We start from the raw sequence: 15,152 nt of genomic DNA on the forward strand, positions 1-15,152 counted from the left end.
ATAATCCAACAGACAAACAAGCAGGGGCTGGGAAAGGCAAGCATGTCACTGCATTGTGTACAAGCACACTCGGACTCGTTGGCTGACCGGAAGGATATAAGAGTTTTAAAATTATTAGAATTATTGGTTTGCCGAAAGTTGTCAGGTAAGGAGTTCCACAATACAGGGGCAGCATACCTGAAACTGTTCTTACCAAACTTAGTTGTACTGACCTGAGGTACCTGCAATATATTAGAATATCTAAATCAGTATGAATTTGAACTTTTATTCATTAGGTCTGATAAAACTTGAGGTGCCAAATTGTATAAAATTCTGAAGGTTTCTATAGCCGTTGCTCTTTCAGTTTGTCTTCTTACATGCAGTGATGGTAATTTTGCTTTAACTAGTAGCAGGTCATAAGTACTAATATAATCATCATATAAAAATGTTAAGGCTCTTTCTGGTATTTTTTCATTTCTTTTTAGTATTAGTAACACTACAGAAATGCCACGATAAAGGACAGAAATTAAAGTTTGATTAGATGAAGCTATGGAAAATTGTAAGTCTATTTATTTTACTGAGATGTTTACCAATTCGTTTTAGAATATTAATTTGTTGTGCAGATTCTTTACAAATTGTTGTTATATGTTGATCTAAGGTCAAGTTGAAATCAATTTCCACACCAAGTAATTGGTAATTACAGCAATTTTGTCCATTATCAAGAACCATCGAGCTCTCGTGGCCCTTACCATTCTTTAAATTTCAGGAATATTGCTAAAGAAATGATGCTGCTAATATAATAACAATAAAAAATAATGCAATTTTGACTACTTCAAAGGCCAAAACTCCCGTATTACTAGAGAGGTTTTGCTAATTATCGCAGTTGTCCTAAATCTTAAAATCATTTTAATTCTGTGTGAAAACAAGGATACAGATACAACGTAAATGTTTCATGGATATTGCTAAAATATAGGGGTCTTAAATGCTACAACAGTTAAGCAGTTGAAGGACGACTGTATTTGTCTCCCTCTCCCATATCTTTGAGAATGTATACTATTTTCCGTTATATCATATCAGGAAACGCCATAAAAACAATTTGACTTTGGCGGATGCAACAGTTTTCAGTAGTTGGGTTAATTCACGCAGATTAATTCACTATTAAAATGTGTGATACGATGTATATTACCACACGATTTTGTGTTACACAATTCCATCTCAAAAGGAGTGCCGTCACAAAACTTCCCTAGTGTCGAAGGCCATGGATTTGTACAACTTCTAGAGTGAGAGCGCAAACCTCCACCACATGACGAACTGCAGCTTGTCCAGCCAGTCCACGTAGACCATCCACCGTCTGTATGTAACAAGTTCAACTGATGAAAAGCGTTTAAATGGTAAAACATATAGTTATAAAGGAAAGTAAAAGTAAACTTTATTTTCAATACGTTGTTCGTGATTCGCACTACATAAAATTATGTCTTTCTCATTACTGTTAGATAGGAAATTCCTTTAATGTGTTGTTTTAAAGAAACATAGCATTGTAACATCCTTTTGTATCTAAATGGGCGAATTTAATCTTCGTATGCATTGCAATATGCAACTTGAATAAGTAAAACATTAGAATTATGTTCATGAGAGGTTATGAAATGTGCCGCACCCCTCACGCTCTCGAGCACCCGGTTTAAGTGGAACTCTTTTACGCGTAAACATTGCATGGAATCCATTATCTAAAAGGACCAAAAAATATAACAACCCTGATATCACACTAAACTGCTTGTAAAATGTCTCTTGGTTTGGACACTAATATGTTTGGTCGCAAAGGACAATTTTTTGTGTTGTGTTAAAAATGTTCTACACATCGGGACGTTCTTTCTTAATTTTACAGAAAATATGCTAATACTCAAACATTGTTAATTATCAAAGGAAAAGATTTATGTGAACAGGCCGTGAAAACTGATCGCAAGTTTATAAACATAACGTTCGTCGAAGTCCCTTATAGTAGTACTTACTAGTAAGTTTAATAATATCTCAATAGAGATTTTTGTTATATACTTTTAAATACCGAAACGGCTAAACAATTTTCCTAACGAGATTATTTATTTCAACTTTACTTGAGCATGGTCCCGGCATGCAAATTCTGTCATCCAAAGTGTCGCCGAAACAATGGTCCCCGTATTTTGAAGGATAGGGATTCGAGCAGTTCCGATGTCTTCTCTGAATACCAACATCACAGGTGACTGAGCACTTCTCCCACTCGGACCAAAGTGTCCAACCACCATGGACTGTTGTTTAACAAATATAGAAGGTGATATTACAAACATCAAGAAGAGCTGTCACTATTAGTGACAAATGCCTCCGAAGCGTACCCAAGAATGCTACAGTTATCTGCGCAAAATATGCCAGAATAGTTTAGGTAAGAATTATTTTGTTACCTTGACCTTGACCTGAGGAGACCGTCGTCATAAGCGCGACACACCTTCTCAATATGGTTAACACTCGTGTTAAATTATTTTCAAATCCCTTGATAAATGGAAGAGTTATGGACAAAACAAGAAACAAACCATGTTAACCTTTGACTTCTAAGTGTGACCATGACCTTGGAGATAGGGGTCTGGGTCTTCGGCATGACACGTCATCTCATTATAGTGAACATTTATGCCAAGTAATTTTAAAATCCCTTCATCGATGGCAGAGTTATGGACCGGACAAGAAATATACCATGTTAACCCTTAACCTCTAAGTGTGACCTTGACCTTAGAGCTAGGGTCTGGATCTTGCGCATGATACGTCGTCTCATTATGAGGAATATTCAAGCCAAGGAATTTTGAAATCCCTTGATGAATGGCAGAGTTATGAACCGGACACGAAACAGACCCTGTTAACATTTGACTTCTAAGTGTGTGACAGGAAAGGCCGTACCGGCGACAGTAACCATCAGAACAAATCAACACCCTTTACAATATTTACAAATTTATTTACAAAAGATGATTATTTACAATGAATAGATGATATGAAGAAAAAAAAAACAAAAAAAAAAAACTGATTATAAGAAAAAAAAAGAAAGTTCAGTATCTCTAGATACAAAAGTTCTTATAGTCCATTCTAATCTGACGTGACACAGGTCTTTAATGTAATTGTGAACTTTAAGTAGCACAAACAAAACATAGCTTCTAAATTCAAAATACAGTCCCTTTAAACCGTGAATACGTTGATTCCGTGTTGGCTCCCTATTGTGGTAGGTGATTGCATCCCTGAGCTGACTTCAGAGGATAACAAAAATCATCGTCTTTGCGGTTTACGGCACAACCATGGGACGAAAGCTCTGCGCTGGGAATATCACATCCAGGCGAGTGAAGACAAGTGAACCTCGGGCATTGTACTTCCGGGTTATGACATCACCAGGAAAAATCGTCTGGCGGAAGAAGCTCGATCGAGCATAAATTTCTAGCAAGAAAATAATTCAGACATAGATTCGTCTATAAAGTCGTAAGGTGGTGTGCGCAAGGCATATCTAGTCCAGTCTATTTAAAGGATAATGTCCCGCCAAATACTAAATTTCATAGGATTCACGGCTAAGCCGTGGACTCTTACTATTTCTATTTTCACGGGATTCACGATATAGCCGGGGAATCTAACTACTTTGGCGCGAATTTAAATTGACAATTTGAGGCCCATTATAGTGGTTTTGGGGATAAAAACATAAATTACTGAAGTTTATAAAATATCAACTTTCTTATTACTGAACAGAATTTAATGAAATTTACATGGAAATTTAAGTTATGAAATACAGAAAAACATGAGAGGTATTTCATGCGTGAAATCTGACATTTACCTCAATAACTCAAAAATTTACAAAAAGATGATGCAATACCTGCATTTACACGACAGATAAAATAAGGCCCGTATGTCAATTTGTGACACACGTCCCCCCTTAAAAAGAAAATTTATAATTTTCTTAAATGAAAACAAAATGACATACTGAAAAAAGCAAACACAAAAGAAAACGCACACTGTCACTATCTGTACATCATATAATATAGCCACCTGCCTACACTCTACTCAAATAATCTGCGCCTACATTTTCTCTACCAGGAATTGCTCTAATACTGATCCTATATGGCTGTAATGCCAATGCCATCTCATCAGCCTGGAATTGCTAAGTTTCGCTTTATTCAAATAAAGTGAGCGGCTGATGATCTGTCTCTAATACAAAGTCTTTACCGAACAAATACGATGAAATCTTAGCTACTGCCATACTATCGCTAAACACTCCTCTCTATCACTGAGTACTTTTGCTCCTAGGTAGCAATTTTTACTAGCATACGCTACAGGTATTTTTTCTCCATCACTTTCCTGAAGTAATACTGAGCTAAACCTAAATCTGAAGCATCTACTCTCAATATAAAAGTCTGATCTAAATCTGGCAACTTCAAAATAGGCGGACCATTAAGCTAGCCTTCAAAGTCTGATAGCCTTTTCTTGACTTGCAACTTACTCTACAAGATTTGGCTGACCCTTTTTCGTCAAATCTGTGAGTGGAACTACAATGGCGCCGAAATTTGAGATAAACTTAAAAAATATCAATAAAAATACACATACAAAATAAATATCTGTCAATACATTTGAGAAATTGTCTAACAAGTCTACTACTTCCTGCTTACATTCTACTGGTAACTCCGGATTTATCTCTACATCTTTGTACGTTTCTGTACCCTGCTTTATAGGATACAAAACTATATCCTTTTCTACTCTACTCGAAAACTCATCACTTCTTTCATTCGGATCTAATCTGTCATAATCTCTCTGATCCTCCTCTACAATAGCTGCTCCAACCTTACTTAAAATACCCTTATCTGGTATAGACTTACTTCTGTCTGACGTAAACTGCGATCCACAATCGGTAAGCATTTCCTCTGGCACTCCTAATCTACTATACATATCTACTAATGCCTCTGCTACTCTCTCAGTTTCAATACTAGGTAGTGCTATGGCTTCTGGATATCTAGTAGCATAATCTACCATAGTCAAAATGTACCTGTTTTTCCTATCAGTCATAGGTTCGATCGGACCAACGATATCGACGGCAACTCTCTTAAACGGAGTATCAATCAAAGGCATTTTTCCTAACGGAACTTTACTTACTCTACCCTTAGCTATAGTACGTTGACAAATACTACATGACTGACAGTACCTCCTAACCTCTGCCATTACTCCTGGCCAGTAAAATTCGCCTAATACCCTATCACTAGTTTTCCTTATACCTAAATGGCCTGACAGTAACGAATCATGTGCAACTTTCATCACAGTTTCTCTAAGACATTTAGGTACAATCAACTGTCTACTTTTGTCTAATTCTGGGCGGTATACTCTCTATATAACAATCTATTCCTTATCTCAAACCTAACTGAACCTTTACCTCTACACTGCTTAATAGTACCTTCCTCAGCCTTCTTTTACACAAATCTAACGTGCTATCTTTCTGTTGCTTTTCTAAGAATTCTCTCTAGATACATCTAAAATCTGAGACGGAACTTAAGCTTACTTGCTTCTTAACTTTGGCTTGCGCCCTAGTTTCTACTGCTGACGCTAAACTACTAAACTGAGGTTCTACAGCTCCTCTACATTACCAATTATAAACATCATTGGTAGGATTTATCTACAACCAACGCCTCTACTGTACCCTTGAAATACGGACAATCAATATCTATTCTAGTACATCTGCCTATGTTCACTCCCATCTATGTACTTACATCTACGGGTTTTCTCTAAAAACTGACTTGCTTCTACTAAGTTCCGTTTCACTATCACACATGTACAACCTGTATCCCGCATAGCGATTACATCCCTTACCATTACAAGTACCGGGTTTGTAGGACATGTACTTACACTAAGCATACCTAACTCCTCTACATCACTTAGTTCTATAATACTATTTCCACTCTCTGACCTACTTGACTTACTCCTATCTCTATCTCTATTCTTCTCTACCTCTACTCCTAGATCGGTCACGGCCTCTACCTCTATTTCTATTTTCCTTACTATTTCTATTCTCCCTTTACTACTTTCTGTTCCTGCTCTACTTCTAAACTCTGCTGCTGCATTAGCACTGTTACCGCCGTATTTCCACTCTACAGTATATAGAGCTATGTCCTATTCGACCACACTATTACACTTCAGTACACCAAAGGGTTGAAAACCTCTACTCTATTAGCTACATTGCTACTACCTCTATTACTAGTGCCTACATTACGACTACTAGGATACTGTCTCTGAGGTATTTCATATGGTTTATAGCTCCGGTCCTTATTGGTTCGATTCACGACATACTTGGGACCTCCACGAGTCTTTGCAAACAAATCTGCATCTTCTGCTACATCCTTAGCTTTACCTAACCTCTTATACTCAAATTCTGGTATAGTTCTTATTACATACATCTAAAAATTGGTCCCTAAGAATAAAATCTAACAATCCTTCGTACGTTTTCTCTACTTACTCAATCTAAGCCAACCATCTAAATATCTACTTATTCTGGCTAGAAACATCACAAAGGTCTCATTATCCCGAGGCCTCTCAGTTCTAACTTTTTCTTATAGCCATCGTCAGTGAGTTCGAACTGACGTAGCAAAGCGGCTTTCAGTTTATCATAATCCTTCCTATCTTCCAACGGAAGCCTATCAAAACTCTCTTGCCGTACCCTTTAGAAGGAACGGTAAGTTAAGTGACATATCTCTTTATCCAATCCTGCGCAACAGCGTACGTTTCGTACACATTCAAGTACGCATCATGGAATCAATTTTCTCATCAAAGGGAGACATCTTAACCTTTACCTTTTTCTTACTCATCTTTTCTAGTCTGTCTTAAATTATGCTCTGTTTCTAATTTCCTACTTTCTGCTTCCTCCTTTTCTGTTTCTAACTTCATAGCTAACATTAACTTCTCCTTTCCATTTCTAACTTATCTAGTTCTAACTTACGTTCTAACTCTAACTTTTCTTCTCAGCCTCTAAGCTACTACGTCGTTCATATTCTATCTTTTCCTTCTGCAACCTAACTTCTAACTCTAATCTTTCCCTATCTGCTTCTAACCTTTCCTTCTCTCTTTCTCTCTCTGTTTCTACTCTAATTCTCTCTGCTTCTAAACTACTTTGTTTTTCATATTCTATCTTTTCTTTCTGCAACCTAGCTTCTAACTTAATCTATCTTTCTCTGCTTCTAACCTATCTTTCTCTGCCTCTGCTCTTAATTTCTCTGCCTTAATCTATCTTTCTCTGCTCTAATCTATCTTTCTCTGCCTCTAATCTACTATGTCTTTCCTCACGTTCCTAGCCTGCTCTTCCTTAACAAAGTTACGTAACTCATCTCCTTCATAACCTAACTCTTTCCTACCTTCGTTAGCTCTACTACACTAGTCATGATTACACTACGTTAACCTATATAACACTACAGTACAACAGCTACTATAACAACCTGAGACACTAGTTAAACAAACGTGAGGGATACTAGACTACACTAGTTTACACTAAGGCTATACAGTTACCACTGAAGCCAAAAACAAGTACTATACACTACGTATATACTACACAAACGTCTCACTAAAATAATACACTAAGTTGCGAACAGTACTATGTGTCAATCAAGGTTGCATAGGCAAACAATCAACAAAGTACAGTGACAGTAGGCTGTAACAATACCTTAGCCTTATCAAATATCAATCAACTGTAACTGGTGTTAACACTTTAGTGTAACAAATTTAAAACAAAAATAACCAAAGTGCTTTATCCTAAGATAAAGATAGGTATAACACAACAGTGTTAGCACTAAAACATAAGAGTAGGTTAAAGTAAATGCAAGTAAACAAGCTTGCTAACACACACAAATGAAAAAAAAATAATACTGTATCTGGTATGTATACAGCACACTAATACCTAATAGGATCACTGGGAGAAGTAGGGCGACGCACAAGTAAGAGTGAGTAGGATAACTCTCCTTGTCAAGGGCGGTCACTCTCAGCACAGATATATGATGGTTAATCATAGAGTGACACAAAACCCAAAGAAAAATAAAAGGAACGAACTCACCCCAGAATCCAAGTGTCGTAAACAACTGTCTATCAGTCTGTGACCCAAAAGCTGGTTAGCTGAAGCTACGGATCTGTCTTGTCTTGTCTGAGGTAAGGACGTCACTCTGAAAAATGAATAAAACTATTATATGTGTAACAATAAACAAACAGAGGAATCTTTACAAATTATTGCTGCAGTTAAATGGGTGTTAATACTGTTCGAATAGCTACTGTGTCTGGTCGACCAATCCACTTCGACACCATTGTGACAGGAAAGGCCGTACCGGCGACAGTAACCATCAGAACAAATCAACACCCTTTACAATATTTACAAATTTATTTACAAAGATGATTATTTACATGAATAGATGATATGAAGAAAAAAAAAACAAAAAAAAAACTGATTATAAGAAAAAAAAAGAAAGTTCAGATCTCTAGATACAAAAGTTCTTATAGTCCATTCTAATCTGACGTGACACAGGTCTTTAATGTAATTGTGAACTTTAAGTAGCACAAACAAAACATAGCTCTAAATTCAAAATACAGTCCCTTTAAACCGTGAATACGTTGATTCCGTGTTGGCTCCCTATGGTGGTAGGTGATTGCATCCTGAGCTGACTTCAGAGGATAACAAAAATCATCGTCTTGCGGTTTACGGCACAACCATGGGACGAAAGCTCTGCGCTGGGAATATCACATCCAGGCGAGTGAAGACAAGTGAACTCGGGCATTGTACTTCCGGGTTATGACATCACCAGGAAAAATCGTCTGGCGGAAGAAGCTCGATCGAGCATAAATTTCTAGCAAGAAAATAATTCAGACATAGATTCGTTATAAAGTCGTAAGGTGGTGTGCGCAAGGCATATCTAGTCCAGTCTATTTAAAGGATAATGTCCGCCAAATACTAAATTTCATAGGATTCACGGCTAAGCCGTGGACTCTTACTATTTCTATTTTCACGGGATTCACGATATAGCCGGGGAATCTAACTACTTTGGCGCGAATTTAAATTGACAATTTGAGGGCCCATTATAGTGGTTTTGGGGATAAAAAACATAAATTACTGAAGTTTATAAAATATCAATTTCTTATTACTGAACAGAATTAATGAAATTTACATGGAAATTTAAGTTATGAATACAGAAAAACATGAGAGGTATTTATGCGTGAATCTGACATTTACCTCAATAACTCAAAAATTTACAAAAAGATGATGCAATACCTGCATTTACACGACAGATAAAATAAGGCCCGTATGTCAATTTGTGACAAAGTGTGACCTTGACCTTGGAGCTAGGGATCTGGATTTTGCACATGACGCACCATCTCATTATGGTAAACATGTAAGCCAAGTTATTTCAAAATCCCTTCATGGATGGCAGAGTTATGGACCGGACACGAAACAGACCCTGTTAAGCTTTGACCTTTAAGTGTGACCTTGACATTAGAGCTAGGGGTCTGGATCTTGCGCATGACACACCGTCTCGTTATGGGTAACATTTATGCCAAGTTATTTCAAAATCCCTTTATGGATGGCAGAGTTACAGCCCGGACAAGAATTCACACACACACACACACACACACACGGACGGACGGTGCAATTTTAATATGCCCACCTTCGAGGGCATAAAAATCAGAATAAAAAACAGACGATGAAAAACGCGACAGCTTTGATTATTTAATAAGCACATGTTAGGCAGGTTAGTTAAAATAAAACTAATTGAAACGTTTTGAAATAACAGTTAATGACAACTGAATCCTTCGCCGAAAACATTATCTATGAATCAGCCAACTAGCCAAGTAATAGGGCAATAAATGTAATATCATGGTTACTAAACTAGAATTTATAAGTTTCATTACCTGGACAAGGTTGCTTAAGACAAACTTTGAAATCAGTTGAGTTCCCCTCACAGTCAAGGCCTTTATTTTCAGGAGCCGGATTTGTGCACGTCCTCTTTCTTGTCTGTTGTCCAGTTTCGCATGTTACATCACATTCTGACCACTGGGACCATTCCGCCCAATTTCCGTCAACTGTTTAAGTAAATGATTCATAGAAAAATAAGCAATGAATATAAAAGATACAAAGGATTTGTTGAAATTTGATTTTTGATAATGCTGATTATTTAAACTTTTTCAATTTGCACGTTAAATAAACTGCATTAATGACTAACTAATGTTAATTCGTATTGCACTCAAACCCTACAGCTGCATTTACTTAAATTAACAACGTGTAAGTTACAACAGAGTTTTATGAAATCCAACATTTTTTAGTTTCCTGATTAACTTTGACTTTAAATGGAAGCAAGAAGCTTTTACCCTATTAAAATTGTAAATATACTATCTTATTGTACACCTACATATTTGCTAATAAATTGTCTTATTTGGGAAAACATTATCTATTTGCCTATAAAGTGTATTTTATTAGATGCTAAATATGTGATGGTGATACCTTAAAAAACTGAAAGTAACATGTTCAATTAAGTTAAAACATCAAAGTGAAAAGTAGCAACTGCCGTATATTGTCGTTACTGCTAAAATATTAACAAATACAGACTTATTTGAAATTAACCATTGAAAGTAATTGTTTCCCTATAGAATCGTTTGCTGAACGTTTTATCAGCCGTAAACCGGGTATTTACAAGGGGGACAACCTACTATGATATGATGATGAATGAATTTTTGTGTGAAAAAAGGAAAACGTAATTTTAAGCAATTGGTCTGAAGGAAGAACCGTTTCAAACTCGTATTTATATTTAAAGAATCGAGTTATTTTAAAATATTTACCTAAAGAACATAATTGACAGAATTTAGGACAAACTGTTTTGGCGTGGTGAATATCCTGGCATATGTTGAAGAGTCCGCTCAGAAATGGACAGTCGACTTTGGCATCATCAATGCATGCAGACGCTGTAACATAGCTGTCAATAGCTATTCATATATAGAGCAAATACACAAAAATGGAGATATTTTCTTCCAAAGCAAAATAATTTCTAATTAATTTAAACACAAACATACCAGTACATGCAGTACTGTGGAATCATCTAATTTAGTGGGCATAGAATTTCGTGGTTTGGCAAAACTGGTTATCTCTTTGAGGAATGAATTTATGGATTCATATTTTAAAGATATAATCATTGTTTGTTGGAATTTAATTTTGTGGAATGAGGCAACCATAAAATCAACGAAAATAAGTTCCCGGCGAATATTGACTGCACGGTAATTACATTTACAATTTCCGACCATTGTCGCGAAAACTGTTTTAACTAAATGGTGATAATGTCTTACTGGCGAAATGCAGTAAAAATTTATTTATTTATTTACATTCTGGATTGTTTTTATTACAAACAAGTCATAAAACACCTTAATGATTTGATATGAATAATAAATAGTTTACGTACGTTTTAAGTGACTGCACAGACGGCTATTACAATGATCTGATCCACAACATTCATGGCAGTGATCGGTTTGAAGTTCATTGATCCCTCGCCCGACTATTCCGGGGCCTCCTGCGGCCGTAATTGTTCCACATTGCTACAGATAAGGATTATTATTGCTGTTAACTGGACGAGCATTCGGTTAATTGTGAAAGTACAGAACAAAAAATATCTCGAGTAATATGACAGTATCCTTCCCAGGTATTTTACGGGCTATCCTTTCCAGGTATTTTACGAGCAATACATATACACAGGGATTTCCATACGAAAACATATAAATGATGTAATACTTAGAACTTCTCTGATTAAATTTACCGTGAGCGGTCACGTAACAATGGTCAAATTGTGAATGTTTGGTTAGAGTAGGAACAAAAGTGTGCCCACCACCTTGAAGGTCAACGAATAATTTTAGATGCTGCATGTTTAATTAGCAAGTCTGAAAATTGCAAACAAGAATTTTATGTTGACCTTCCTTATTCGAATTATGTATATCCGTTCGAGAGGTACAGAGCAGTACGCCATTATTTAAGTTTTTGTAACAACGCGCGAATTAAAGTATACTTAGTGAAGTTTAAAGCATGTCAGGATTTTAAAAAAGCAGTATTAGATTACCTGATTATCAATACATCCGAGTGTAAAGGTCCGCGTTTGCCCATTAGAATGCGAATTTGTATAGCACGCCTAAAGTGAATGTAAATGAAAACAAAATACTTTTAGCCTGAAAAAAGCATGCTTTTTCTATTGTATCAGTTACATAATGACCTTCTAGTAGCAATGCTGTGTCCCAAAATGCATTAAAATTTTCTCATAGCAATCGAAATTGCAGAAATGAGTGCAAGGACACATACAATTTATTTGGCCGCATTGTAGAGAATACAGAAATTTACAATTGTGAAAGTTTTTTTCAGAATCTACACCGTAGAATGTTGTCTATACGCAGAAATGTCCATACAGTTCGAACTTTTTCCACTCTAGGTATAGTTTTTCAAATCGATCCAGCAATAAATTTAGAACACGGCCGTATATCATGTTTAACTGTTCGAAAGGAACACACACACACACACGCGCACACACACAAACACACACACACACACACACACACACACACACACACACACACACAAACAGAGCTTAACAAACTTCCATTTCATGATATTAAAGAGATTTAACATCATTTCTTATTTGTAAGACTGCCCTTCTATTGCGACGCTTCAGTATATTACCTGTCCTTGATGACATTGTGATATGTTGCGGCAAGACTCCAAGTCGTCAATACTGGTGCAAGAATAACACTCAAGGGAGGCTAAAATTAAGAAACATTCCATTTATCACGCTGTAACAAACAGTTTAAGCTTGTTATGATTTAAATATTTTAAAGTTTAGATTAGGATAGAGAACCAGCCTTTTTATTTTCTTGTACTAGTATATAGAAATAATACGGTGTATAGGAAGCAGATACACACATTTGCCAGACAGAAATCGGTTTAGATGCATAACTTTGTACGAGCCTTTTTCCTACATAGATATTATAGAGAAAATATGATGGATTTTTTAAAAGATAGTTCATGACACCTGGGCAAAATATTTTGAATGAAAGGATTTTCATATTTCGGTTGTGAATTGATTGTAATACAGAAAGTGAGTCGGAAAAGATGATAAACTTTTCTTCATCATATTCTGAAATAACATTTAGGGCCAAATCAATAGCTTTTGCCTCGGCTGAAAAGATTGTAGCGTTATTTGGCAAACGTAATTTTGATTGATGTAGGTGGCTAACGGCGGCACATCCAACCTTTAAATCATCTTTTGAACCATCCGTGTAAATTGGAAAATGATCTTTGTATGTCGACTTGATCTCATTATATTTGGACTTGAATATTTCAGGATTTGTTTCAGACTTTTTCAAGGCAGTCTTCATATCAAAAAGAACTGTTGGATAATTAAGAGTCCATGGTGGTGTATAAGGAACTAAATTTTCTTTTATATCATCGAATTCAAAATCAGTTTCTTTCATAGAATTGTTGATGCGAAATCCAAAAGGTTTAATTTGTTTTGGTTTTCTGCCATACGAATCGTGGTATTTAGGTTTAAATATAATTTTATGAGCAGGATTGGATTTGTTGGCAGCTACCCTCAGAGCATATTGCAATGACAGTTTTTCACGTCTCGTGTAAAGGGACGGTTCGTTTGCTTCAACATACAAACTTTCAACAGGCGATGTTCTAAATGCGCCAAGAGTAATACGAAGACCTTGATTATGGATAATATCCAACATGTGTAAATACGACTTTCTGGCTGAACCATAAACAACACAACCGTAATCTAGCTTGAATCTAACCAAAGCTCTATAAAGTCTTAACAAAACCTTGCGATCTGCTCCCCAATCAGTATTTGAAATTACCTTTAAAAGATTCAATGATTTCAAACATTTGGCTTTCAGGTATTTTATATGTGGTATAAAAAAAAAGCTTTTATCAAAAATAACACCAAGAAATTTTGCTTCGTCAACAACGGGTATTTTTTTACCATTTAGAAAAAGCTCAGGGTCACAATGATGTTTCCGTAATTGACAAAAGTGGACACATTGAGTTTTTGATTAGGAAAATTTAAAACCATTTTCTATGGCCCAAGTTTGAACTTTATTCAAACACTGTTGTAGTTGGCGTTCAATCGTACGCATATTTTTTGAACGATAACATATAAGAAAATCATCAACATATAATGAACAATCTGTCCCTGGTAACAAACATTTCACAATATTATTATTTTGATGCTAAAAAGTGTAACAGTTAAAATAGAACCTTGTGGAACTCCCTGTTCTTGCTCAGAAGAGTCAGAAAGGGTATCTCCAACACGTACGTTAAAATTGAGATCAGATAAAAATTGTGATATAAATGTTGGCAGACGACCTTTTAAACCTAAGTCGTTAAGATCATTCATAATACCATATTTCCATGTAGTGTCATAAGCCTTTTCTAAATCGAAAAAGACAGACACTAGATGCTCTTTTTAAACAAATGCATCACGAATAAAATTTTCCAGTCGAACAAGATGATCAGTTGTGCTGCGCTGCTTGCGAAAACCGCTTTGAAAGTTAGTAATTAGGCCTTGAGATTCAAGATACCAAACTAGCCTAGAATTGATCATACGTTCTAGAGTTTTACATAAACAACTAGTAAGGGCAATCGGTCTATAATTACTGGGGTTTGTACTATCTTTCCCGGGTTTTTGGTATTTGGATAACTATAGCTTCTCTCCAGGAATCTGGAAAAATGTCAGTTTTCCATGTAATATTGTAAATTTCAAGGAGGAGGTCTAATGATTCTTGTGGTAAATGTTTTAAAAGTTGATAATGAATTTGGTCTGAACCAGCTGCAGTATCATGACATTATCTAAAGAGTCAAGCAATTCTGTGAGCAAAAAGGGTTTATTATAATCTTCATCATTATTTGAAAAAAAATTTAAAGGTTTTCTTTCTTTAGTCTATTTAATATTTTGAAACCTTTTATCATAACTGTTTGATGAAGAGTTCTTCGAAAAAGTTTCACCAAGTGCATTGGCAATGTCCTCCTTGGTAGATGCAATAGACTGGTCTGATTTTGTTAGATGAGAAACATTCGAAGTTTTTCCTTTTCCATTTATTTTACGAATCATTTTTCATCTTTTCTTAGCTTGTTTTATAGT

The 15,152-nt window shown here is 35.8% G+C and overlaps 1 protein-coding gene across 1 annotated transcript in view; it reads right to left on the bottom strand.

Moving 5' to 3' along the window:
* Positions 1-212: 212 nt before the first annotated feature.
* The window catches only part of LOC128553917 (semaphorin-5A-like), a gene marked incomplete at its 3' end in the record, with an annotated part of 29,419 nt that continues 14,479 nt past the window's right edge, over positions 213-15,152 (bottom strand). The window contains exons 3-9 of the mRNA XM_053535116.1: positions 12,081-12,149; positions 11,433-11,565; positions 10,819-10,941; positions 9,895-10,065; positions 2,088-2,258; positions 1,166-1,330; positions 213-221 (exon numbers count right to left, since the gene is read on the bottom strand). Coding sequence (XP_053391091.1) covers positions 213-221; positions 1,166-1,330; positions 2,088-2,258; positions 9,895-10,065; positions 10,819-10,941; positions 11,433-11,565; positions 12,081-12,149 — 841 coding nt within the window. The remainder of the gene's footprint in view (positions 222-1,165; positions 1,331-2,087; positions 2,259-9,894; positions 10,066-10,818; positions 10,942-11,432; positions 11,566-12,080; positions 12,150-15,152) is intronic.

This window comes from Mercenaria mercenaria, unplaced genomic scaffold (genome assembly GCF_021730395.1).
Source record: "Mercenaria mercenaria strain notata unplaced genomic scaffold, MADL_Memer_1 contig_4493, whole genome shotgun sequence".
NCBI classification, from domain to species: domain Eukaryota; kingdom Metazoa; phylum Mollusca; class Bivalvia; order Venerida; family Veneridae; genus Mercenaria; species Mercenaria mercenaria.